At 39.8% G+C, this 25,847-nt stretch overlaps 2 protein-coding genes across 21 annotated transcripts in view; one reads left to right on the plus strand and one right to left on the minus strand.

Moving 5' to 3' along the window:
• BMAL1 (basic helix-loop-helix ARNT like 1) overlaps positions 1–9,421 on the plus strand; it is a 108,317-nt gene extending 98,896 nt beyond the window's left edge. For 6 of the 9 annotated variants that reach the window (XM_070383958.1, XM_070383964.1, XM_070383962.1 and 3 more), the window contains 4 exons: positions 341–464; positions 3,242–3,335; positions 7,431–7,533; positions 8,498–9,421. In XM_070383958.1, coding sequence (XP_070240059.1) covers positions 341–464; positions 3,242–3,335; positions 7,431–7,533; positions 8,498–8,658 — 482 coding nt within the window. In that variant the 3' untranslated portion in view covers positions 8,659–9,421. Of the gene's footprint in view, positions 1–340; positions 1,207–3,241; positions 3,336–7,430; positions 7,534–8,497 lie in introns of those variants that run through there. The other 3 variants (XM_070383965.1, XM_070383966.1, XR_011467043.1) reach the window with 2 other exon arrangements.
• Positions 9,422–9,892: 471 nt separating this feature from the next.
• Positions 9,893–25,847, minus strand: part of BTBD10 (BTB domain containing 10) — a 75,292-nt gene continuing 59,337 nt past the window's right edge. For 11 of the 12 annotated variants that reach the window (XM_070383976.1, XM_070383972.1, XM_070383970.1 and 8 more), the window contains 4 exons: positions 16,857–17,054; positions 15,122–15,226; positions 14,370–14,480; positions 9,893–11,018 (listed from right to left, as the gene is read on the minus strand). In XM_070383976.1, coding sequence (XP_070240077.1) covers positions 10,708–11,018; positions 14,370–14,480; positions 15,122–15,226; positions 16,857–17,054 — 725 coding nt within the window. In that variant the 3' untranslated portion in view covers positions 9,893–10,707. The remainder of the gene's footprint in view (positions 11,019–14,369; positions 14,481–15,121; positions 15,227–16,856; positions 17,055–25,847) is intronic. The other variant, XM_070383975.1, reaches the window with a different exon arrangement.

Genomic DNA, 25,847 nt, shown 5'->3' on the forward strand with positions numbered 1-25,847 from the left:
TCCAGCCCTTGTCTGTCTTATGTGTCTCCCCCTTAGACTGTGAGCTCCTTGAGGGCAGGGATGCCGACTTAATCTCTGTGCCCCTGGCCTGCAGCACAGTGGTGTTCAGTAAATGTATGTGGCGTGCATGAGTAAGTAGAGGCTATATATCAACATGTCTGATCCTGGAAGGAAACATGAGCTTTTTCCTGCTGGAATGCCCTTTCCTGAAAAGCCATGGCTCTACTGTCCTTCGGGCACAGCCCTAAGGTTGAACTTCAAGTGGATCATGGGAAGAACTGGTTTTAATTCAACACGTAATAGGGTCTTCTCCCTCGGTTTTCCCCTTTCCCACTCTCAGATTCCTCTGTTGTAGGTGGCCCGAAGAGGACCCACCCCACTGTTCCAGGGATTCCAGGGGGAACCAGGGCTGGGGCAGGAAAAATAGGTCGAATGATTGCTGAGGAAATCATGGAAATCCACAGGCAAGTAACACCTAGCTGTTCCCTTAAACCAGTGTCCTCCATGCTGCAGCAATTTTGCCCCCCCCCCGGGGATGATTTGTTGATGTCCGGAGACAGTTTTTGGTTGTCACACTTGAGTGGGAGGTTGCTGCTAAACATCCAGGGGAGAGAGGACAGGGATGCTGCTTGCTAAACATTCTACAGGACGCAGGACAGCCCTCCCAACCCCTGACCCCTGAGAGAGAATTTTTCAGTCCAAAATGTCAGTAGTGTCAGGATTAAGATGTAGTGCCTTTAAATAAAGAAGCTAAACCCAAACAGGTCAGAGCTAAAGGGAACTCTGGGAGGCTCAACTTTATTACTTTGTGTACGACCCAGGGAGCTTCCCAGCAGATAGATGAGCACTAACATCACAGAGCTGCAGAAGCAGAGCCGTGAACTGCCGTGATCTGGGCCTGACACTTCCAGTCAAAAAGCTGCCTAGGATTAGTAGTAGAGGCCAAGCTAATCAGCTGGTAATAGAAACTTGTGTGGGTGGGCCTTCTTTTCCATATGAAAGAGGAGAACCTCAAGTAGTTTACCTGAGTTTGAGTCCTGGGCCTCTGTTTAGAAGAGTCACTCAAATTCTTGGACTCTGTTGACTTAAACCATAAAAGGAAGGCAATTATCTGTCTCCCCCAGATTGCTCTAGGACTGTGAGAGAACTCAGGAAAGTTCCTAGAACTGACATGTGGTGTCATGTAGCGACAGAAACTGACATGTGGTGAGTGCTCAAAAATTGTTAATTAAATCTAAGTCTTTAAGAGCAGTCATTGAGTGGGAAGCAGTAATTATAAGTCCATTTGAATTTAGAGAATGGAGAGGGTGGAAACCAGGTCCTTGGGAATGCAAACTTAATGGGACATAATCAGAGGATCCCTGCTGCCACTGGATTGATTCTCTGAGGAGAACTGGAAGCTGGCCTTGTTTTCTAATTGGCCGCAGAGGGGCTCTTATCCCAGTGGGTAGCACAGTTCTGTTCCAGCCCTTCAGGAAGGACGGATGTGGCTGCTTCAGTCTGTTTCAGGAAGGAGAGGTGGGTGGGGTGGGGTGCAGTGATAATGTGGTGCTGATCAGCCACTGTGTGCACACCCAGTGCTTTGCTTGAAACCATCCAAGAATAGTATAAAACTATTGAATCTTTGCGAAGCCTATTTTCTTCATGATAAAAGCAAAAACGAAGATTCCTTGGGCAGAAGCAAACGAGGAAGGGTTTGAACTTGGCTTTAGCTGAGTTTTGTGATGAAGGTGTGCGTTCCTTCTAGAAAAGACAGCCATGCACTCGAGTGGGCATGTGAGTGGCATATTCAGGATGAAAAAAAAAAAAGGCAGGCCACATGCCTGGGCAGCTTCTTTGTAGGGAAGAACCACAGAGTTGTGATGGGAGATTGCTAAGAATTCTAAGAAATGATGCTGAGAAGTTGAAACTGGAAGAAAATGTGAAGACCCTGAGCATTGTAGAGTGATGAGCAATGTGTGTAAATAAGCCTCAAAGTTGGATTGGAATAGGAAGAGATGAAGGTGAGCATGCTTAATGACTCAAAATGAGGCCCACTCTAGAGTGATAATTGTGTCCAAAAGAGAAGTCAGTAATTTAAGGACTAGATATTGAAGATGAAATAAGTAATGATGAAAAGGCAATTCCAAGATAGGGAAACTGGGGCAATAGTGGTTCCACAGATGTAGGTAGGGAAAAGTAGGAGACATTCAATAATTTTTTCAATACGCAATTAGTAGTCATCTGTGTGAGTGAAGAATACCTGGTATGTAGTTGTATCCTGCCTTTGAGGAGCTTATGGTCCGGGGGGGGGGGGGGCGGGGGCGGGTAGAGATCTTGTTTACTCAGAAATTACAGAACTAGGCAGTACAACCAAGAGCCAAAAGTCTCCTGGGCAGTGGAGGGGTCCCAGGGTCACCAGCAGCTGCATTCATCCATCCATGCAGGTGCCAAGAGCCTGGTGGTCACACAGCTGCCATTCAGGTCTCCCTTAGACTCTAGCTGTGGTGCCAGGTCCTGCTCTCCCTTCCTGAGGTTCTTCAGCTTGACAAGAGTTTATGTGGATTTATAGTTCTAAGGCTTTCCCTCTGTAAACCTACTATGCTGAGAATAAGCTAGCTGAGAAGGGCTTGAACCCGTTTTTCATCACCTGTTTCCTTAGACGATGATGACTGGGACTGTAAGACTAGTTTCTAGGCCTGGCTGAGCTGCCCCAGCACCCTCCATCTCCTGAGATTCACTAGCTAAGCAGTGTTTGTGGGTTAGAGGATAAATCATTTGCTGTGGAGTCTAGTTCATCTATCAGAGATAGAGGTTGGACTTCTAAAGTTCTGCCAATCCACTCTGAGATCTGGCTGTGAGGAAATTGGCCACCTACTTGAAATCCACAAACCTGAAATCCAGACCTTAATTCAAGGGCTTTGTCAGTGAGAAGCTTGCCTCCAGGATTTTCTAGATCAGGTGCTGATGGGATAAATCCAGCTTATCACTTGTAAATAAAGTTTTATTGGAACACGGCTACACCCATTCATTTGCATATGGTCTTGGCTTTTTTTTTTTTCCAGCTATAGTGGCAGAGTTCAGTAGGTGTGACAGAGGCCATATAGCCTACAGAGCCTAAAATAATTACTCTCCTATCCTTTACTGAAGGCTTGCCAATCCCTATTCTAGATCTTCTCACCTCCATCCCTCATCAACACACACACACTGCACTGAAAAAAAAAGGAAAGGCAATGTAACTAACTCCTCTTTTCTCTGACAGGATAAGAGGGTCATCACCTTCCAGCTGTGGCTCCAGCCCATTGAACATCACAAGTACACCTCCCCCTGATGCCTCTTCTCCAGGAGGCAAGAAGGTAGGGCTGACGACTCTTAGACTAAGGCCCTTCTTCATGTAGAGAGCTCTTGCCCAAGCTGTGAAATACTGGAAGTGGGAGTACGTAATTGTGGTTGCTGAAACAAGTAGGACCCTTTTTTCCTCCTTGAAGTAAATGCATCTATTAGGTGAGGCACAAAACCCACCAGTGGATCAGCGAGGCTTGCTGACATCCTTAGAGGGTTTATCCCATGTGAGCAGAGGCAAGCAGAAAGAGATCGTTGTAAGGATTGGAGAGCTGCTGGTCTATTGCATGGAAGGAGGAATTCAAGAGCTCCCATGAAGGAAGGATTCGCGGGTATGTAAACCTACCTAGTTCTCTGCCAGGAGTCTTCAAGGGAGAAAGTGTCTAGTGCAGGCCCTGGAAGCAGTGCTGCCAGTGGTGCTTTGGAGGGCAAGTCATGCCTGTGCAGCTGCAGGATACTTAGGGATCTGCCTGGTTTTCTCTGATGGGACAGCGTTAAGTACAAGTAGTTCATCTGTTGCCAGCCCTAAGGAAGAACTGACCAGAAGACTACATTATAAATAGTCTCAGAAACCAACAATCTGTTTTCATTTTTGGAGCTGAGAGTTTGTGAGCCTAGGCCAATGTTACTTGTAAATCATAAATCTATTTATAGTGTCTGATGTTAACATAGATTAGGATAACCCAGAGGCCAGCATCTTGAGACATAAAGTCTTCCTTCCCCTATCTCCCAAAACATAGACACAGAGAAAGAATTTACCCAGATTGGACTCCTAAGGCACAAATTTTATCAAAAGCAGGGCATGGGTTTTCAAAACTTGGCTTCTCAGAGGCTCAGGTTACCAGGAGCTGTGGTGCGGCCAGGTAGGGTGGGGCTTGTAAGGGGGCCAGCTGATGAGAAAGATAAGGTCAGGACTCCTGCTTCTACCAGGGTAGCTTTATTTCTGTTTTATGATGTGTGAGTCTTCCATAAAAATTTTTATTTGGAAGAAGATTTGAAAGCCATTAATGGGGAAGAGCACATTTGGAAGAGAGACCTGGGTTTGAAGCCTACCTTTGCCATGCACTGGTGTGTGCCCTTGTATAATTTTTTAAGCCCCTGATTTCTCTATAATGAGGCCAATAATAGGCTAGGGCAGCCAGCATCTTTGCACATGATGTCCTGTTATGAGAGAATATACGTGGAAGTGCCTGGTTGGTAATGACTTGAGTATTGCATCCACAGATGAAGTCTGGCCTGGGCACAGCCCCCGCCACTGCTCACAGGTGAGCTCTTAGCCATGTTTTGTTACACTGCTAGGTCCTTCTTTCATACTGGATCTACCATCTTAGTGAAGTATCCTTTTCTCTGGGTCTCAACTCAACTTTTAGGCACTTGACTTTCTGGTATTACCAAGAATCCCACTATTCTATTTTGGAAGGTCATCACTTCAGTGCTTAAATATTACTCAGAGAACTTTCATATACAATATCTTATTTTATCCTCACAACCTCATAGGTGGAAAAATCCAGGCTACCAAATGGTATATGACTAGCCTAGAATTTAGTAAGTATGGCCCCAAACTAAATTCAGGTCTCTTGACTTCTGATTCTTTTCATACCAACAACTGCCAGAGATCTGAAAGTATACTGTACAACCCAGAGCGCAAGTATTTTTGAGGCATTTATGGAAAATGTTTCTTTGTCTTTGGACTTATAAAAATGGATCTGAGAAGAAATTCTGAATGTATTCTGAGTCAGCAGCAGCGAAGGGCATCTAAACAAGACAGAGTTTAAAAAGACAGCGTTAACTATGTACCAAAGCCACGAGACTAAAGGTGGCCCCGGGCTTCCAACATTTCCCAGTCACTTTCAAACTGGGCAGGTCCAAAAATGAGACATTTGGCCTGCCAGTTGGCTTAATTAGGGTCAAGTTAAAAGGGGTAAGGTTAGCAAGCCTCAGATTCCAGGAGATTCTGGACATCTAGAGGCACCAAGGCAGGGTCAGATAAGGCCAAAGTTCCCTAAACATCATCTGTGGTCTTCTGGTGGGGGTTAAGGGAGGGGGGAATCTTTTCAGGGGTCTGTGTGGTCAAAAGTATTTTCATAACAATGCTAAAAGTTTTTCTGATTGTGCTGTTATGTGAACTGACAGTACAAAAGCAATGTTGGATAAAACTGCTGGTGCTTTTGCAAAAAATCAGGCCTGTGGCACCAAACTGTACGGACAGTCACTGTATTTCACCACCATATACCCGCAATAAAAAACCAATAAATTTAAAAGCCAGTTTCATTTAAGAATGTCCTTAATAAAGCAGTAAAATAATTTTATAAAATCCTTGAGTAAATCTTTTTAACAGTTACAGAATGAGACGTGCTTAAAGCACTTACGCTGCACACTAAGTATGATGGTTGTCTCAAGAAAAAGCACTTGTGCGACGGTTTAAGTTTTAAACTGAACCAATCACTTTTTTCATAGGACACCATTTTTACTATTGCAAACTATGGTTTTTCAGACTTGGGTATTTAGCATACATTTTCTTGAAAATGAGTGAACCTGCAACTTCAAGGAAAAACAACTGACAAGTGATAACATTTTAGCTTTCAAGCAAAAGTTAGAATTTGGGGGAAAACTTGTATCTACTGCACTGAGCTTGACTGCTTGCCAAAACTTAAGATATTTCTGATCACAGGTAATATTAACAGTGGTGATGTTTTAACCTTATACAATGAGGTGTGTCAACATTTGGAAGATCTGCATAACTCAGTAAACCAGTATTTTCCAAATGACCAATATAAGATATTTCAGAATCATGTGAAGGTAAAAAAGATCCATCCTAAATACCAATATACACCAATGGATTTTTACAGAGTACCAAAATTTCATTGATATGGTTTCAGATTCCACATTGTGCCTTATCTTTTAAGAAACCTCCACCTGCTGAGTTCTGATGTAATATCAAAGAATACCATGGTTATTTGAAAAGGCCATTAAAGTACCTCCCTTTTCCAACTGCCTGTTTATGAGAGGTCAGATTTTCTTCAGATATGTACTTCAGACAGCATATCTAAACAGACTGAATGGAGAAGCAAGTGAGAATCCAATTAAATTCTGTTAAGCTAGACATTCAACTTGCAAAATATGTGTGTATATATATATATATATATGAAATGATACTTGCAACTTTTATTTTGGAAAATTGTTTTTTCATTAAAATGCTATTCATGTTCATGTGTAATAAGTTTATTATACTTTTAGTGGTTTTAACTTCAGATATAGTAATACTGATAAATATAGCCTATATAAACAAAAGTTCTTTGGAGTCCTTAATCATTTTTAGAGTGTAAAGTTCTTCAGCACTTTTTCAGAAAGTTGAACTGTGGAGATAAAGTTGTAATGCCATCTACTGGCAAGGCTTGAAATCACTGCTTCTCCTGAAATCTAGCTGCTACCAGTTTCCTCACCCACATCCAGATACCTCTGAGGTGCTTTTCTGTGAGATTCGGTCATGGGAGGGTGAAGAGGGTAGACAGCTGAGGGAAGACAGAGTTCTTCTACTGAGGAGTGGTAATAATATTCAGTATTTCTCAGTAGCCTCTCAGAGCTTAAACCACTGGTTACTAATGTTGGCCCCTGTGGGGCAACTAATGATGATCTACTTCTAGTGTGGTGGTGTTCATTTGTGACTCCTCAAGCTGTGTCTCTTCCCAGTATAACAACCCTTTCTTACTGATTCTTCAGCAGCATCTGTTGCTGTAAGGAATCTTACTCCCTAACAGGGGAGGGGCCCTGCCCACCTGAGTTCATTGAGATTTAGTCCTTGGCCTTAGAGAAACATGTCAACAGCATGATCCAAGGTAATGAGTGCTCTAGGGATTTTATTCAGCCTTTAAATTGCTTGTGTGGGCTGACTCGAGTAAAGAGAATACTAGTTTGGGGGAGAGGTTTTCTCCTTACTGTGACCATTCCTAACAGTGTCTGGTATGAAATCATCGAATAAGAAACCGAAGCCACCTGAAACTTTTTCTCCTCACCTTCCTCTTTTCAACCCAATTCATTTTTCTTGGTGACACTGCGTAAAATACCGATTGAAACTGTTGATGACATGAAAACTTCACTTTTGTTTGTAGATTTTAAATGGAGGGACTCCAGACATTCCTTCCAGTGGCCTACTACCAGGGCAGGCTCAGGAGAACCCAGGTTATCCATATTCTGATAGCTCTTCTATTCTTGGTAAGTAGCATTATTATTTCTATTGCAGTGAGCTTGCAAAAAACATCTGGCATGATGTCAGTTTTAACAACTGAATGTACAAATCAGTTCTAGGTAAACTTGTTAAGAACAAAGTAAAGGTTTAAAATTTATTTAAATCTTTACTTCAAAGTTAAGTTTAATGGTTGGGTGCCGGTGGGGATATCTGGAATTCAAGAGGGGTTTCTGGCAGCCTGGACACAGGCTTTCTCCCAATGTGTGGAACATAATCTCTTCAGAGGGAGAGCTCATGGAGGTTCAGACAGAACCTAAAAGGGTGATCAAAAAGCATTTCAGAGGGTATTGAAAGTCACTAAGCAATGAAGAGTTTGCTTCTCCCACACTACCCATCTTTTTCTCTACTTCTCTTTCTAGATCTTTTTCCTCTAATCTCTGAAAGTGAAAGTTGCTCAGTTGTGTCCAACTCTTTGCTGCCCCATGGACTATACAGTCCATGGAATTCTCTAGGCCAGAATACTGGAGTGGGTAGCCTTTCCCTTCTCCAGGGGATCTTCCCAACCCAGGGATCGAACTCAGGTCTCCTGCATTGCAGGTGGATTCTTTACCCGCACAGTCACAAGGGAAGCCCAGGAATACTGGAGTGGGCAGCCTATCCCTTCTGCAGTGGATCTTCCTGACCCAGGAATCGAACTGGGGTCTCCTGCATGGTTTCCTTCTATAATTCCCTCCTTATAACTGGTTATATCAGAATAGTAAAATGAGGTCAACTCATACTTTTAATCTTTATTGAATTTAAGTAGTTCCTTCTTAAAAAGTTGGGTCTTCCAGCTGAAAAACACAAATATTAAAAAAAAAAAAAGGCAAAGCAGCCTTCTTGCCCTACTGTTAAGTTTAACTTTCTTATTAAAAGTGTACTTAGGAACTGCTTACTAAAGTTAACCACTTACTAAAAGAATCACTCACCAGTCTTTATCTCCTCCCACAGGTGAAAACCCTCACATAGGCATAGACATGATAGACAACGATCAAGGCTCAAGTAGTCCCAGTAATGATGAAGCAGCAATGGCTGTCATAATGAGCCTTTTGGAAGCAGATGCTGGGCTTGGTGGCCCTGTTGACTTTAGCGACTTGCCATGGCCGCTGTAAACACTATATGTTGCTTTGGCGACAGCTACAGTATCAAAGTGCATTACTGATGGAGTTATACAGTCTGTGAAGCTTACTGGATAAGGAGAGAACAGCTTTTATGTACTGTCTTCATAAAAGCCATCTCAGAGCCATTGATACAAGTCAATCTTAACAATGTGTAACTTCAGAAAAAGTGGAACTAAAGCCTGCTCCAGTGTTTCCTCATCATTGATTATTGGGCTAGCTGTGGATAGCTTGCATTAATTGTATATTTTGGATTCTGTTTGTGTTGAATTTTTTAATCATTGTGCACAGAAGCATCATTGGTAGCTTTTATATGCAAATGGTCATTTCAGATGTATGGTGTTTTTACACTACAAAGAAGTTCCCCATGTGGATATTTCTTATACTAATTGTATCATAAAACCGTTTATTCTTCCTTGTAAGAATCCTTTACTATAAATATGGGTTAAAGTATAATGTATTAGTTAAATATTTTTAATAAATGTTTCCCTTGTTCTATAAATATTGTTCAAATTTCAAATAATTAAGGAAAAAATGCTATAGGGCTAGATCATTGATTTTCCATGGTGGGTGTTTATGGATGATCCACACCAAAAACATTTACAGTGCCTTTCTGGTCTTCATAAAAATTCTAGGACATACATAATTTTCCTGTGTCACTTGTTTAGCTGTACTGTAATTTTAGTTTCTGTGAGAACAAAGATATTACTGCTTAAACACAAACTTCAAGTCCTCTGAAATTACAAACTCAAGATTAGACAGAACAAACTGGCTTCTCTAATACAACTCCTCTCTACTACCAGTTGTATGGCTTCAGACATTAAGTGACCCCAGACTGAAAGCATCTAAATACTTCTGATTTCTTCTTGAACTGAGTCACAAAATATTAAACAAAACAAAAACATATGCATGAACAATTTGCTTGGCAGAACAGCATACTATAGTGAAGAAAGCACTGAACTAGTATCAGAATTTGGCTCTGAAACTTAAGGTTACTATAGAACCTAGTAAAAGTATTTTATCTTCGTATCAGGTTGTACTACAAAATATTCCCTTTTCAGCTCTAATGATTTGGATTTATAGTGTATTTTATAGTTAGTGGAGAATATAAGTGCCTCATCACACATATATCAAACGGGAGTTCCTTGAGCTACTTCCTGGTTTCTAATTATACTGACACCAATAAAACAGGAAATCTGCAAAATACAAGACTGAAAATCTGGTCAAGATGGTTATAAAGATCAGAAACATTAAAACAATGGAATTTTATTTTGATGAAAAACGAGTTTACAATCATTTAGTAAATGAAGAGCAAACACTTCATTTTCCTATCCCATAACTTTCAAAAAAATCATTAGTAAATAAATATCTGTGAACAGATTAAGGGTAAGGCAGACCGGATAATAACCCACCTCTGATGTTCACACTCCCTGCATGTGACACTTGAAAAGGATGAAAACGGCACTGAGATAACTGATAAGATATGGTTGAATCTCATCCTCATCATTCAAATAAGCCCAGTGATACTCATTTTTGCTCATCATGGGCAGCAAACTATATACATTTTACTGAAGGAATACTTTGATAGAAGCACTTATTTATATTGTGCATCACAACTATAAAAATGGCTTGAACAGTTCCACTTAACCACCATTTATAAAGTGCAACTATATATAATGTTCTACATTTTATCTGGGGTGTGATGAATATCAATCTAGACAAAGTACCCCAGCTGCCAATTTCCACCACTTCTGGGAAGATCTAGATGTGTGAAAAAGGACTGTCCCCCATACAAAGAACCAATTTCACAAACCTACTGGTAAACAAATACATTTATATAACTGGAACCTCAAGATGCTAGAGTTGTACTCATTTAAAAAACCATTCAGCTACCTTTGGTCTTTAAAAAAAAGCCTACACTGCAATATCCTAAACATCGTTCTGTGCATCTCACAATGAAGAGAGTGGCCTTGCAGTGCAGGATGAGGAGAGTACAGCGTCACTGTGAAGAGTAGCATGCTATGGTTTCAAGAAACATCACCGTCACAGCATCGGATTCTGTGCGTCAGGATCGAGGTCATTGTTGCCAGAAGGGGGATGGATGGGTAGAATATCCAGCTCATCCACTTGCGGAGTCGGATGCATGACTACCAGCTGGTCCTGGGGAATGTCTGCGGCAGCGGCGGCAAGGTTGGTGATAGATTTACTCTTCACACACTGAAAGTCTACATGCCGGCTTTTTCCTTCTTCCTTCTCCCAAGACATTCGAATAAAGGGTCTTTGGACATAGTTGTAAATCACTTCGGGGCGGCCCCCAGGCCTTTTCTTTACTTTTTCTTTGTAGGTAGGATAACCTGAAGGAGAGAAGTTTTTAAAAACAGGATGTGCATACACACACCTATGTGCACGTGTGCACGCACGCGCACACACACACACACACACACACACAGGTCCCCACATTCCTCATTCTATTTAACCTAAAGAGGGTTACTATAGTTCTTGAACAAAACATAGATTAAAATAAAGAAGGAAACCAATATTCTCTTTGGTCATTAGTTCAACAGCAAGAAATTGAAATCCTACTAATATAATTCACAAAACCTCCCACTAACCACCAGAAAAACTTTCAGAGAGCATGGTGGGGCTGGGTCCCTAATACAATGGGAAGTAATCCAGTGTATCATGGGCTCTGGTTGTGCACCCTTGATATCCCTGATCCCTTCCCCACACAATTATTTGGCCTCAGGGCCTGCAATTTACTGCCATATAGGCCTTCTACTTTCTTTAAACCTAAATCTCATCTTTACATCATTTTGGGTTTTTTCTTTCCTTTTTACTGTTCAAGTGGAAAGGAGCTGTAGCGATCTCCAGCTTCACTGATTCCAGGTATTTCTGTGTCTAGGTTAACAAAGCCAATATTTTAACCTCTATATCATTTAAATGTTACTACTCTGAACAATCAAGTTCATTCAGACTGGCAATTCCAAAGTAGCATGGACCAAAAAAAAAAGTTGCCTACCATTTCAGTAAACAGAAATGTTGTGGCCATCAAGTCATCTGCCCCTGCAGCCCACCCCCGACCCAAGGGTGCCCCTGAGGGGAATTCAGGTGGAAAAATAGCCATAGATAGTTAAGATGTGTATCAAAGGAATAATTTCAACAAGCCCAGACTCCTGCATTGCCCCAAAGGTAGAGAGGCACTAAATCCAATACTTGAGGTGTCTGCTTTTTGTGATTAGCAGTAATCTTTTGATCATTTTTTTCTCTTCTCCCAGTAAAAACTCCTACATATCCCAGCTCCTCCCTTACCTCCTTGGAAGTTTCTCAGGGCTATCTGAGAGGCTATATCCAAGGCTACAATTGACAGTAAGGCCACTAAATAAAACATAATTCTGAACTTCCAAGTTGTGCAACACTTTTTTTTCAGTAGACACAGCTTTCCCCAGTAATTATACATCTTCCTTCTCTCAGATCATAGTCAGTGAAGAGTAACAACTGGTAACAACCATCCCAGTCTTGGGAACATTTCAGTCATTTACCAGTACGGCAGTTTGTCTAAAGATATACTTTCCTTAGATGCTATCACAAGTTCCTTCTCCTTCCTACTAGCATGAATTGCTAGTTTAGACCAAGTACTGGCAAACATGTTCTGTAAAGGGCCAGACAGGTGTGTGGGCCATATGGTCTTTATCACACCTATTCAACTATGCCATAATAAAATGAAATCAGCCACAGACAATGCATAAATTAATAAGTATGTCTATGTTACAAGAAAACTTGATTTATAAAAAATAGGTAGTGGGTTGGATTTGGCCTATGGGCCACTGTTAAAATCAAAAAAAATCCACATAGGCCTCACACAGTCAGGGTTCAATTAAGGATTCCTGCATAGGAGTTTGTTATGCAGGCATCACTGGCAGCTAGTATATTTAGCCATGTGTGGAGTGTGTGTGTGTGTGTGGGGTGGGGGTGGGGGTGTGGGTGTGGGTGTGTGGTTGAGGTGAGGGAGGCACAGGGGCAAGCAGGACTAAACATCTTCTAAAGACCTATAGAATGTCTTCTTTGTTTCATATTTCCAATTACCATCTGAAGGGCAGCTCTAGAGGTCAGAAAGGTTTCCCTTTCTCTATTCCCTTGTCCCTGATTGCTCCAGGACTATTAGAACGTCCTTAAATTCCCATCTCATTGTATTCCAATCTCTTCTCCACACTGAATCACCACTTTTTTTTTTTTTCTTAACACAAGTATAATAATAATATTACATCTTTGCTTTAGAACTACCAATGGTTTCCTCATGCTTAATGGGGAAGGTCCATACTCCTTAGCACAGTGTATCAGGCTTTTTTAAACACAGTTCCAGCCCACTTGTTATCAGTTCAAATACCTGCTAGGGGCCTGCTAAAGTAATTCCCCCTCCAGTTACAGTCTCTCTAACTTTGAAACCAAGCAGCTAAAACTCACTGTTTGCAAAATGACAGAAGAGGACATATACTGGTGAAGCTAATATGCCCTCTTTTTAAACCCCAAATTTCCTCCCCTCCCCTTCCTGCAAAGACCTCATTTCTGGTAATTCTTCCCTGTATGTCTCAGGAGTCCCTCATCTTCATCTCCAACAGCTCATCTGATCACTGATCTGAATACCGTAATCTTTGGTGTCACCATCACAGACACAGAAAGTACTATGTGCTAGGCCCTATTTAAAGTGTTCTTCATGGATTAACTCATTCTACACTCACAGTGACCCTATAAAGTATGTATTAATACTCTCATTTTAGATGAGAAAACAAAGACAAAAAGAAGTAAAGTGCCTTGTCCAAGGTCATACAGCTATTAAATCATAGGCTTTGAACTCAAGCATTCTGGCTCCAGAACATTTACTTATTACTCTAGGCCAAGGAAGATATTTTGTTTTTAGTAAGGACACTTTAAAATAAAAGAAGGATCTGAGGGTAGCATCTGTAAAAGTTCATTTAAATCACAAGGTAAAAAGCAGTCTAAAAAGTTTGCATTTAAGTATGATGAAGTATATGGACATTCAATTCAATTTGAAAATAAGCTATTATCATACCTTAAGACACCTTAAGACATATAGTAATTGTGATCACAGCCCAACAGAACTAAAATCTAATACTTTTTGAAAATTCATGTAAGAGTGGTGCTGGTGGTTTAGTTGCTAAGTCGTGTCCAACTCTTGCAACCCATGGACTGTAGCCCGCCGGGCTCCTCTGACCATAGGATTTTCCAGATAAAATCTTGGAAAATTAGTGGCTAAACCACCACCACCAGTTTTTACATGAATTTTCAAAAAAGTACTAGATTTTAGTTCTGTTGGGCTATGATCAAAATTACCATTAGGCAAAGAGTCCTGTCGTCTCTTACAGGAGTACACATACGTGTGCCAAACACACTACATGGGCTTAGTAAAAATGCATTAAGTAGAGTGATGGCAGAAAAGACAAATTCATATCTCTATATTGCTAGAGAATCTTATAGAATAAATACTAATTTTTAAGGGCCTTCTATTTCTCTTCTCAGATAAAAAAAGCTGACTTTTGTTATTTATGTGTTTACTGCATGAGCATTCTGTAATCATTTGTCTGAAATTTTCTCAAAATATTCAAAATATAATCTCAATGGGATCCAGCTTTTAAACCTTGCTGGTTCCAAAAGATAATTAATAAAAAAAAAAAGTGAAAATGTCTTACCTTCTATTCCCAGTCTAATCTTCTTAAGACCCCTCTCCTTCAAAACTGATTTGGCCACATCTCTGTTTTCAATGTACTTGAAAAATCTATATAATTTTGTGCTATAAATAACTGGAAACAAAGAGACAAAAATATTTTATTAAAATCAAAGTACTTAGAGATGACTCAAGGTTATTTATCTTGACCATCATAGGGGCCCGACAACCCTAAAAGCCCAAATAATGGATGCAGTGATGCCAAAGGATGACTAGCCAACATGACAGGACAATTCAGTACAGTTAATATAGAAGCAAATGTCTACATAAGATGAAACAAGAAAAGCTTTAATAACCAATCAGGTAACCCAATCCATAGGAAGACTCTCCTTCTGAAAGATATATCATACACAGACTTACTAAGATGGGGTCTGCCCCAATTTCTTCATATAAAGAGAATCAAAAAAAGGTATCAGTATCACATCATTATCAAGCAGGCAAAGTAAAAGACTTTGCTAGGATACCTACAAGGCCTCATCTGGAGGGGAAAAAACTGCCTTGTCAGAAAGTACAAAATGGATACATCTTACATTTCATGGATTGAGCAACTATTAATAATTCCCCCAAAAGGCAAAGACCCTCCCCACAAATTGTTTTCCATTCAGGCGAACAGCCCCATTTAATACTGATGTTAAAAATGGCAGATTCGAGCATGTTCTGCCTAGGTTAGTCTGTTTAGAGCAAACTGGTTTTGCAAAGGACAGACACTCCACTGACAACATGTTGAGTCTTCCAAATGTGCTGGGCACTTCAGGGAGTTAGACTGATGGACCTTCCTCGCCTTCTCTCTTTCAGGTGGAGTTATCTCCCTTAAAAGGTGAACTGCAAAGGTTTTTTCAAAAAAAGAAAAACACACTCACAAACCAAACATGCTGGTTTAAGAGCCAATAAAAGGAAAAAAAGTATACAGAAGCTATTCATGGGGTAAAAGTTGTGATTATTACTACATCCTTAAGATTACTGATATTTTAAGATAAAGATTTTTTGACATTTCAGAATGGGTGGTGTATGTCACTCTTAGGAAAATCAGCCTGAAGAGATAGGCTATCTCTTATCTCCTCAAATGTTATCCTTCTTTAGGTTGGAACATCTTGGCATAAAATGAAACATATTTAGACAAATTAAATAAAAATGTTTCCAGTCCTTTTAAACTTCAAAGTTCAAGAAAAACAAAAAAACAAACCAAAAAACACTGAAATGAAAAGCTCAATAACTAAAAAGGAAAAGCCAGGTCTAATATTATTCCTCTATCACTATAGTGTCATTTCTGTGCTCTATGGTTGGCCCTCTTCTCTTGAAGTCAAACTTTCTGAAAACTAAAGCTCAACTTTTTATTCCACATATTATAGAAAACCATGGTCAGCAAAAAGCCTAGGAATGAGGAAACAGCAACATTTTATTACTGCAACTGTCCACAAAAGAATCATTCAAGTGTTATCATGCAAAGGAAATGTCTCAAATGTAAATTCTGAAAGCTACTACCATACTCTGTGTTGAAATAATCATCTGAAAATCTTTAGAATTAAAATTAAAAAAGCATACCACTTGGAAGTCTGCTTTATTTTTAGAAAACGGTAAATAAAATGGAAAAACCAGAGCTTAAAGGGTTCTAATACTCCATATAAATCCTGTTCTCAAATCATTCTTTTACCTGTAATTTTTTCTCAATCTATGGAACTGTTCAAAAATACTATATTGGGCTCACCAAAAAAACAAACATTCAAACAAACAAAATCAATATGAGATACACTTTCTAACAGGAAAAAAAAAAAATCAAATGTTCTAATTAGAAGTTTAGAAGTACAGTAAGAAAAAAGTCACTGCTGCTCAAGATGTGCTGTTTTGACCAAAAATACCTAAAGTTCCACAAAGCTTTCAGAAGGGTCATGTATTCTCCAAGAAAGCATGTGACATTAAAAAAGGAATGTCTTAGAACTTAGTCATCTTTGTAATCAGTGAGTTGAAGCTTCTCATTTTATATACAAATAAAAATTCATCTCTATAAGAAACAGTTTTATTTTTCATTATCTACTATTCCAGGATCTATTTCTCTTGGATGCTTCTAAATGCCAAAAAAAAAAAAAAAAACCAACTAAGGTCTGGATACGCAACAAAGAGCAAACCATTTCTATGCATGATATGGGTGAATACATTTTTTCTGTAAAGGGCCATATAGTAAATACTTTGGGCTTTGCTAGCCATGCGGTCTTCATTCCAACTACTCATCTCAGCTATTGTAGCGCGAAAGCAGCCATAGACAATACATGAAACTTAATTTATAAAAACAGGCAAAAGGCTGGATTTGGCCCACAGGCTGTAGTTTGTCCACTCCTGGTATAAGAAAGAGTTCAGAAAACTTTCTTTATAAAAATTGTCCTTTAATCAATATTATAAACAATAAAGAGGAAATCTGTGGTGATTTAAGAGAGAGAAAATATGCCACAGCACATACTTTGTGAATACTCTTCTCCCATCTGTGGTGGGTACTCTTCATCCCAATCAACAACGTCATCGTCCGTAAGCACCACTATGTGGCACTCGCGCTCCCCACTCTGGGCACTGGCTACCATGAGAGGCAGGATCATTTCTTCCAAGTAAAACTCGAACTGTCTGCGGGCACCATCATTTGACAACTCATGCATTAGGGCACCTGAAATAAAACCCACAGAAGTAACTTCGCTTTAGGGGTGACTGATAAGTAAAAGAAGAGCAGAAATAACAAACACATAAACAAAACACCACATTAGTTTAGCATCTACTTCGGGACCCTGTAGATAATACAAGGGTTATTCTTTAGTCACTAAAACTTTTCTCAGAAAGAGTTCTTATGGAAATGCAGAATGTTATAGCAAGAAGGGCCAATTAAAGTCATCCAACGAAAGCCTCTTCACTTTACACATCATGAAGCAATCTGCCTAAGGTTACAAAACTAATTTTCAAAATCAGAATTAAATCCACCCTCTGTGACTCTATTTGCAGTCCAGGTTATTTTTCACTACATCATTTGTCTTCAATCAATGTATGCGGTTATATTTTAAAGTATATTCTAAGGGTATTTTTGCAGATTATCCATATGAAATAAAATAGTCCCCATAGTCTACTTCCCACATTTTCTTTCTCAGAAAATTATTTACAAACAACATTGATATTACTGTGTAGGAAGCAGAGTGAGATGAAAAGGGTCACTTGACTTGGGAATAAGGATGGCAAAAGATCAAGCAAAATACAGCACGGTACAGGAATTACCACTGGAGAAGGAAATGGCAACCCACTACAGTATTCTTGCCTGGAAAATCCCATGGACAGAGGAGTCTGGCGGGCTACAGTTCATGGGGTCGCAAAGAGTCAGACACGACTGACTGAGCACACAGGAATCACATAGCTTATGTGACCCTAGAACTGAGAGGAATGAAAGATACATTTCACCTGACCCTTCTTCTGACATAACAAACAACTTTAACTTCCCAAATACACAGTCACAAACTCACCTGCACCAATCTAATCATTTTTATTTTATTCCTATTTCATTGGCAACGTCCAATTTCTTATCTAAGGATCTATTACCTCAGGAACTACCAGGAGAGTGAGAGAAGACACTAAAACTCAAATCTATAGTTTCCCAAATCAGAGCTTTTTTCCTCTCTACAACATGTTACTTAGTAACTGTTAATATAATAATTAAATAATCAACTATGTTACTATTATTTATCCATGTCTCTCTCTAGGCTGCATATTTCCATTATGATTTTTTTTAATTCCTTTTATAGGTAAATTCTTATACATAAAAATACATTATCTTATATAGTCTCCAAATGACCTCTGGATTGTTAAAGAAAATGAACATCTTTTAAAAAAAATTTTACTGACTTACAATGCTAATTTCTGCTGTACAGCAAAATGATTTAGTTATGCATACAATGTTTTTCATATTCTTTTCCATTATGTCACAGAATATTGAATATAGTTGCCTGTGCTATACAGTGAGTGAGTGAAGTCGCTCAGTCGTGTCCGACTCTTTGCAACCCCGTGGACTGTAGCCTACCAGGCTTCTCCGTCCATGGGATTCTCCAGGCAAGACTGGAGTGGGTTACCATTTCCTTCTCCAGGGGATCTTCCCGACCCAGGGATCGAATCCGGGTGTCCCGCATTGGAGGCAGACGCTTAAACCTCTGAGCCACCAGGAAAGCCCGTGCTATACAATAGTTCTTTTTTATTTATCTATCCTGTATGTATATGTGTGTGTGTGTGTGTGTGTGTATTAGTTTGTACTGCTAATATCAAATTCCCAATCCTTCCTTCCCTATTTTAGATTAGTTTGTATCTGCTAATCCCAAATTCCCAATCCCTTCCCCTGTGACAACCACAAGTCTGTTCTCTACGTCTTGAGTCTGCTTCTGTTTCATAGGTATGTTTGTGTCCTATTTCAGATTCTACAAATAAGTGATATCATATGGTATTTGTCTTTATCTTACTTCACTTAGTATGATAATCTGTAGGTTCATCCTTGTTGCTGTAAATGGCATTATTTCATTCTTTTTACGGCTAATATTCCATTATGTGTTTATATACACACAAGAACACACAAACCATATCTTCTTTATCCGTTGTTTGTCTATTGATAGACATTTAGGTTGTTTCCATGTCTTGGCTATCATAAACAGTGCTGCTATGAACATGGGGTACCTGGATCTTTTCAAATTACAGTTCTGTCTGGATATATGCCCTGGAGTGGGATTGCTGGATCATATGGCAACTCTACTTTCAGTTTTTTGAGGAACCTCCATACTGCTCTCCGTACTAACTTACACCAATTTACATTCCCACCAACAGTGTTAAGAGGGTCGGTCCCCTTTTCTCTATAGCCTCTCCAGCATTTATTATTTATAGACTTTAAAGATGGCCATTCTGACCAGTGTGAAGTCATTATAGTTTGATTTGCATTTCTCTAATAAACACTCTCATCACTAAGATTTGGTATCATTATCCCTGGTTTTCTTTCTCCTTTCTGGCTGCTGTTCTTCGGTCACCTTTTTCAATTTTTTCTCCTCTAGCTGGCCATTCAGTTCAGTTGCTCAGTCTTGTCCAATTCTGTGACCCCATGGACTGCAGCACACCAGGCTTCCCTGTCCATCACCAACTCCCAGACCTTGCTCAAACCCATGTCCATCAAGTCGGTGATGCCATCCAACCATCTCCTCCTCTGTCATCCCCTTCACCTCTTGCCTTTGATCCTTCCCAGCATCGGGGTCTTTTCCAGTAAGTCAGTTCTTCGCATCAGGCGGCCAAAGTATTGGAGCTTCAGCATCAGTCCTTCCAATGAATAATCAGGACTGATTTCCTTTAGGAAATTATCTAAATATTTTCTAAATATTTAGGTTAAATATTTCCTAAATATTCAGCTGGCCATTATGTATTGATATTTTGCAGGGAAGTTCTAAGTTCTTTATTTTCTCTCACCTTAAGCTTACAATTCTCAAGTTTATTCTACTAATTCTGCCCGCTATATTCCAGATGCATCATATTCAACTGCCTCCTGAAATCTCCACTAGGATGCCCTTTCACAGGCATCTCAAACTCAATATATTCCAATTGAACTTAATCATTTCAGTCTCTCTCTCTGCAGTTTTTCAAATGAGTAAATGGCATCACCATGCACTCAAGTTCTCAGAACCATCTCAGAAGAGTATTAGTCATATGACAGTCTCTTAAATATTTGTAAAATAAATGAATATTTGATTCCTCTTTCATCTCTTAACCATTCCTCAAGCCCTATTAAGTCCACCTCTTAAATACATCTTGAACTGTGCTATTTCTTTCTCTGAAAGATGCCATTTTCCAAAGATAGCTAAAAAGTTTCTCACTCCATATACTTTTCTACAATGGGAGTTTGATATTTCCTCCCAGTAGGAGAAGCCCAATTCCTCTCCCCTTCAATTTAGGCTGGTTATACTGACTTGCTTGTAACCAGGGGAGCACAGCAGAGGTGATGGGTACATGACTTGTGGTTCTGCCTTGGTCTTGGGAATGCTTGCTCTTCAGATGCTTCCTCTCTGATTCAGTCTCCAGGCATGAGGAAGCCCAACCCTCATGAAGAGGTCACGTGTAGATACTCTGTTTGACAATCCTCACTGAACCCAGCCTTACAGTTGTCCCATTGTAAAACTCACCAGCTGCTTTTGCCTTCATTTTCTCCACAGTAGCCCAAAAAATACAAACAGATATCTCTAGTTCAAACCTTTCATGGCTTGTGCTATCTCAAAATAAAAGTCCCAAATCCTCAACCTAGTCCTTAAGCCTGTTATGTGAAAAAGGAGGTTATAGATCAGTGTCTACAGTACTTTAAAAAGAGGTTTTTCTTTAAATACTATCGATAGTATTTAAAGAAAAATACTTTACATTCTGATGACTCCCACATATAACTATCTAGTCCAATTTCTCTCTTTAGACATGTATACCCAATGTCCTGCTTCGCATTTCCACTTGAATGTCTAACAGGTATTTCAAACTTATGTCCAAAGCCAAGCTTTGGACAAGTATTTGCCCCCCATGAAGTCTTCCCCCATTTCAATCAATGGTTAACTCCACACTTCTAGATAGTTTAAGTACTATTCTCTCTTTTCAGCCTCATATTCAAATCAACAAGTAAATCCTTACAAATCCTTACAACAAGTAAATCCAACAACATCCAATATATTCAGAATTTGATCATTTCACATTACTTCCACCTTAATTTAAGCCACCATCATCTCTTACCTAAATTATGATGTTTCCTAATTACCTCTTTGTATCTACCTTAGTTCCCCCTGCAGTCCATCTCCAACCCAACAGCCAAGAGTGATTCTTTTAAAATACACATCAGATCAGGATTACACCACTGCATGACTCTAAAGTGAATCCTGTGTGAACAGTGTGCCCATGAAATGGTAAAACATGGCATCCTTACAGATCATATCACTTCTCTGTTAAAGCCCTCTGATGGCTTCCTATTTCACTTAGTAAAGTCAGAAGATAAAGGCCCTACACCACCTCATTTCCCACTACTGACACCCTCACACACTCTACTCCAACTCCTCTTTGCTGCTCTCGAACTTATCAGACTAATGCTTCAACACTTGCTCTCATTGTTAACCTCTGCTTGAAATTTACTTCAGTTCTCCTCTGCATTGAAGGCCTCTCAAACTACTCTTTATCCCTTTACCTTTCTTGTCCCTCCTCAGCACATACCACTATCTAACATATCATATGTTATTTGTTCATGTTACTTGCTTACCTCGTCTGTTGTCTGTGTCCCCCGAAAGAGTGAAAGTTCCATTAGAACAGGAAGTTTTGCCTGGTTTGTTCCTGCTGCATCCCCCAAACTTAGCACAGGACTTGGTACAGAATGAACAGTTAATAAACATTAACCAGTTTTGTTTTCTCCCTGTCCTCTGGCCTTATGTCTCGTCACTCAAACACTATCTCTTCCAATATAGCCATACTTCCCTTCTTCCAGGACCTTAAGCATGTCATATTCCTTCAAACCTGAAAGCCTCTGCAAATACCATTTCTGCTGCCTGGAGACTTTCTCACTCTCTTTTCCATTCCCTTAGGTCTCAGCTTTAATGTCACTGATTCAGATAATGATCTTCCATAGCCCCTTTAGTATAGTATTCTGTGGTAATTCTGTCATAGTATCTCATTTCTTCACTCTATTTTCACAGCTTTTCATTACTTCTTGAATGCCTGTCTTCCCCACTAGACTGTAAACTCCATAAATACAGGGACAAAGTCTTTCTTGTTCATCACTATATGTCCTATATGCATGGAACTCATTGAAAGCCTGATTAAGAAGGGAAAAAAGTTATACAAGTTAAACAGTACACTAGAAACATAAAACTGGTAATAGGAATTAGAGATAAAGAGCTGGAAACCTATGGTGTACAGGTAATATTTGAAGTCCCAGTGATGAATGGCATTACTTAGATTAAGTGTATAGATTCTCTAAGAGCGAAGGTAGCTGAAGACAAAACCGTTGGCAAGGAACACATTCAAGGTATAAATGATCAGAAGGCAGGTGAGAAAAAAAAATTAGCAAAAGATCTAAAGAAGGATGTCAAAGAGCCAGAGTATTGAAAAAAGAGTCAAGGAAAAAAACAAAACAAAACAGTGAAACCTAAAGGAAATGCCTTTAAAGATAGATTCGAGATTTACCACTAAATTTAACATTGTTATAGTCAATTCAGCAAGACAAAAAGATATAAAAAGTTTTACTTACAAAAGGGTCAATTATCTACCAAGAATATGTAAGAAACAACTGAAAAACTACTAGAAATAAGCAGAGTTCAGTTAGGTGAAAGTGAAAGTGAAGTCACTCAGTCATGGCTGACTTTTTGCAACCCCATGGACTGTAGCCTACCAGGCTCCTCAGTCCATGGAATTTTCCAGGCAAGAGTACTGGAATGGGTTGCCATTTCCTTCTCAGTGAGGTAGCTAAACACAAATATAGAAAATTCAGTAATTTTATTTTTGCTAGCTGTTAGAAAATCTGAACATATTCTACACACAACAGTAACAAAAATACAAATTATCAAAGAATAAACTTAGACCATTGCAGAAGACACAAAAGAAAACTGAATAAATGGAAAGACACAGTAGTTGGAATAGGAGGCAGTATAATAAATGTATTAATTCTTGTTGTCATTGTTCAGTCATTCAGTAGCGTCTGACTCTTTGCAACCCCATGGACTGCAGCACACCAGGCCTCCCTGTCCTTCACCATCTCCCTGAGCTTGCTCAAATTCATGTCTACTGAGCCGGTGATGCCATCCAACCATCTCATCCTCTGTTGCCCCCTACTCCCCCTACCCTCAATCTTTCCCAGCATTAGTGTATTTTCCAATGAGTTGGTTCTTCCCATCAGGTGGGCAAAGTATTGGAACTTCAGCTTCAGCATCAATCCTTCCAATGAATATTCACGGTTGATTTCCTTTAGGACTGATTGATCTCCTTGCAGCTCCAGGGACTCTCAAGAGTCTTCTCCAACAACACAGTTCAAAAGCAACATTTTTCGGCACTCAGCCTTCTTTACGGCCCAGCTCTCACATCTGTACGTGACTACTGGAAAAACCATAGCTTTGACTATATGGACCTTTGTTGGCAAAGTAATGTCTCTGCTTTTTAATATGGTATCTAGGTTTGTCATGGTTTTTCTTCCAAAGAGCAAGATACAGTACAAAAGAATATGAAATGCAGCACTTGGGTGCAGTCTCAAAAATAACAGAATGATCTCAGTTCGTTTCCAAGGCAAACCATTCAATATAACAGTAATCCAAGTCTATGCCCCAGCCACTAATGCCAAAGAAGCTGAAGTTGAACAGTTCTATGAAGACCTTCTAGAACTAACACCAAAACAAGATGTCCTTTTCATCTTAGAGGACTGGAATGCAAAAGTAGGAAGTCAAGACATATCTGGAGTAACAGGCAAGTTTGGCCTTTGACAGCAAAATGAAGCAGGGCAAAGGCTAATAAAGTTCTGCTAATTCTTACAAAAAAATAACTTCAAACAATCACTGAAAAGCTCAAAAATTTTCAAATGATGTATTTTTGAATGCCTACAACAGACACAGGTTAGATTGGAGTGTTTAAGCCTGAGGATTACTCTATAAAGAGGGAAAGACTAATGATACTAGAGAAGACAATAAGTGGAAAAGTGTCTTATAAATGTATGAGGCTATAAAAGAGTTTATTCATTCAACAAATGTTTATTGAGTCCTCACTAGGTGCCTGACACTAGACACGGAGTGAAAAGGTACAGTCCCCAGCCTCAAATTCAACTGATTTAATGCTATAAACTGAAAAAAAGGGCAAGACAGAGAAAGACAAAGAGAAAACATACAAGTGTCTGTTGTTTCAGTGTCTCTATTTCTGTGACTCCAAAAGTAGTCTCCGCCTCTTAATATCCTTTCTTAAACTAAATTAAATGTAACTTCAGTTTTGGATCTTCATTTGTAATCCCACTGTCTCCCATGAGGGTGGTGCCTTTCTTCCTAGGCCTTCTGAACTTATCCTTTTGCAAACTTTAAATTTCATTTTCCACACTACTTTCAAAAAGCTAAGATCATGGCATCCAGTCCCATCACTTTATGGCAAATAGGTGGGGAAAAAGTAGAAACAGTGACAGGTGTTCTTGGGGACCAAAAATCACTGTGGATGGTGACTGCAGCCATGAAATTAAAAGATGCTTGCTCCTTGGAAGGAAAGCTATTACAAACCTAGACAGTGTATTAAAAAGCAGAGACATCATCGTGCCAACAAATGTCCGATTAGTCAAAGCTAAGGTTTTCCAGTAGCTGTGTTTGGATGTGACAATTGATCATAAAGAAGGCTAAGCACCAAGAATCCATGCTTTGGAATTGTGGTGCTGGAGAAGACTCTTGAGAGTCCCTTGGACAGCAAGGAGATCAAACTAGTCAATCCTAAAGGAAATCAACCCTGAATATTCACTGGAAGGACTTATGCTGAAGCTCCAATACTTTGGCCACCTGATGTGATTAGACAACTCATTAGAAAATTCCCTGAGGCTAAGAAGGACTGAGGGCAGTAGGAAAAGGGGGTGAGAGAGAATGAGATAGTTGGATGGCATCATCAACGAAATAGCTAAGAATTTGAGCAAAATCCAGCAGATAGTGGAGGACAGGGAAGCCTGGCATGTTGCAGTCCACGGGGTCACAAAGAGTAGGACACAACTTAGAGACTGAACAAATACCAGTTTCACCTGGGACATTGTATTTTCATTTCTCTTAGCCCCAGGCCTTCATTCCTGAGTTTATCCCTGGTTCTCAAAACCTCTTCTGGATTACAGTGCTTGCCTGGGAAGATAATGAGGACAATGAAGAAATTAAAGCCTGCTGCTGCTGCTAAGTCACTTCAGTCATGTCCGACTCTGTGCGACCCCATAGACGGCAGCCCACCAGGCTCCCCATCCCTGGGATTCTCCAGGCAAGAACACTGGAGTGGGTTGCCATTTCCTTCTCCAATGCATGAAAGTGAAAAGTCAAAGAGAAGTCGCTCAGTCGTGTCTGACTCTTAGCGACCCCATGGACTGCAGCCCACCAGGCTCCTCTGTCCATGGGATTATCCTGGCAAGAGTACTGGAGTGGGGTGCCATTGCCTTCTCCAAAACATAGCATTCCTTCTGCCTGAAACACACTTCCTCTTCCCTCTCCTCCAGAAAGCTTCCTCAAGCCCCAACACCTAAGTTAGATACAGCTCATACATGCTCATCTAGTACCCCATTCTTCCTCTAACACAATATAATTTACTCATTTGCTTTTTCCACTACATTGCAAGCATCACAAGAGAAGGGATCTTTTGTTGTTGTTTTTTACATACCTAGTATTTGGTATAAAATGAGCATTCAATAAAAATGTAGAAAATGAGCAATAACTATGTAAACCATTGAACA

The sequence above is a fragment of the Bos mutus genome, chromosome 15, assembly GCF_027580195.1.
Source record: "Bos mutus isolate GX-2022 chromosome 15, NWIPB_WYAK_1.1, whole genome shotgun sequence".
NCBI classification, from domain to species: domain Eukaryota; kingdom Metazoa; phylum Chordata; class Mammalia; order Artiodactyla; family Bovidae; genus Bos; species Bos mutus.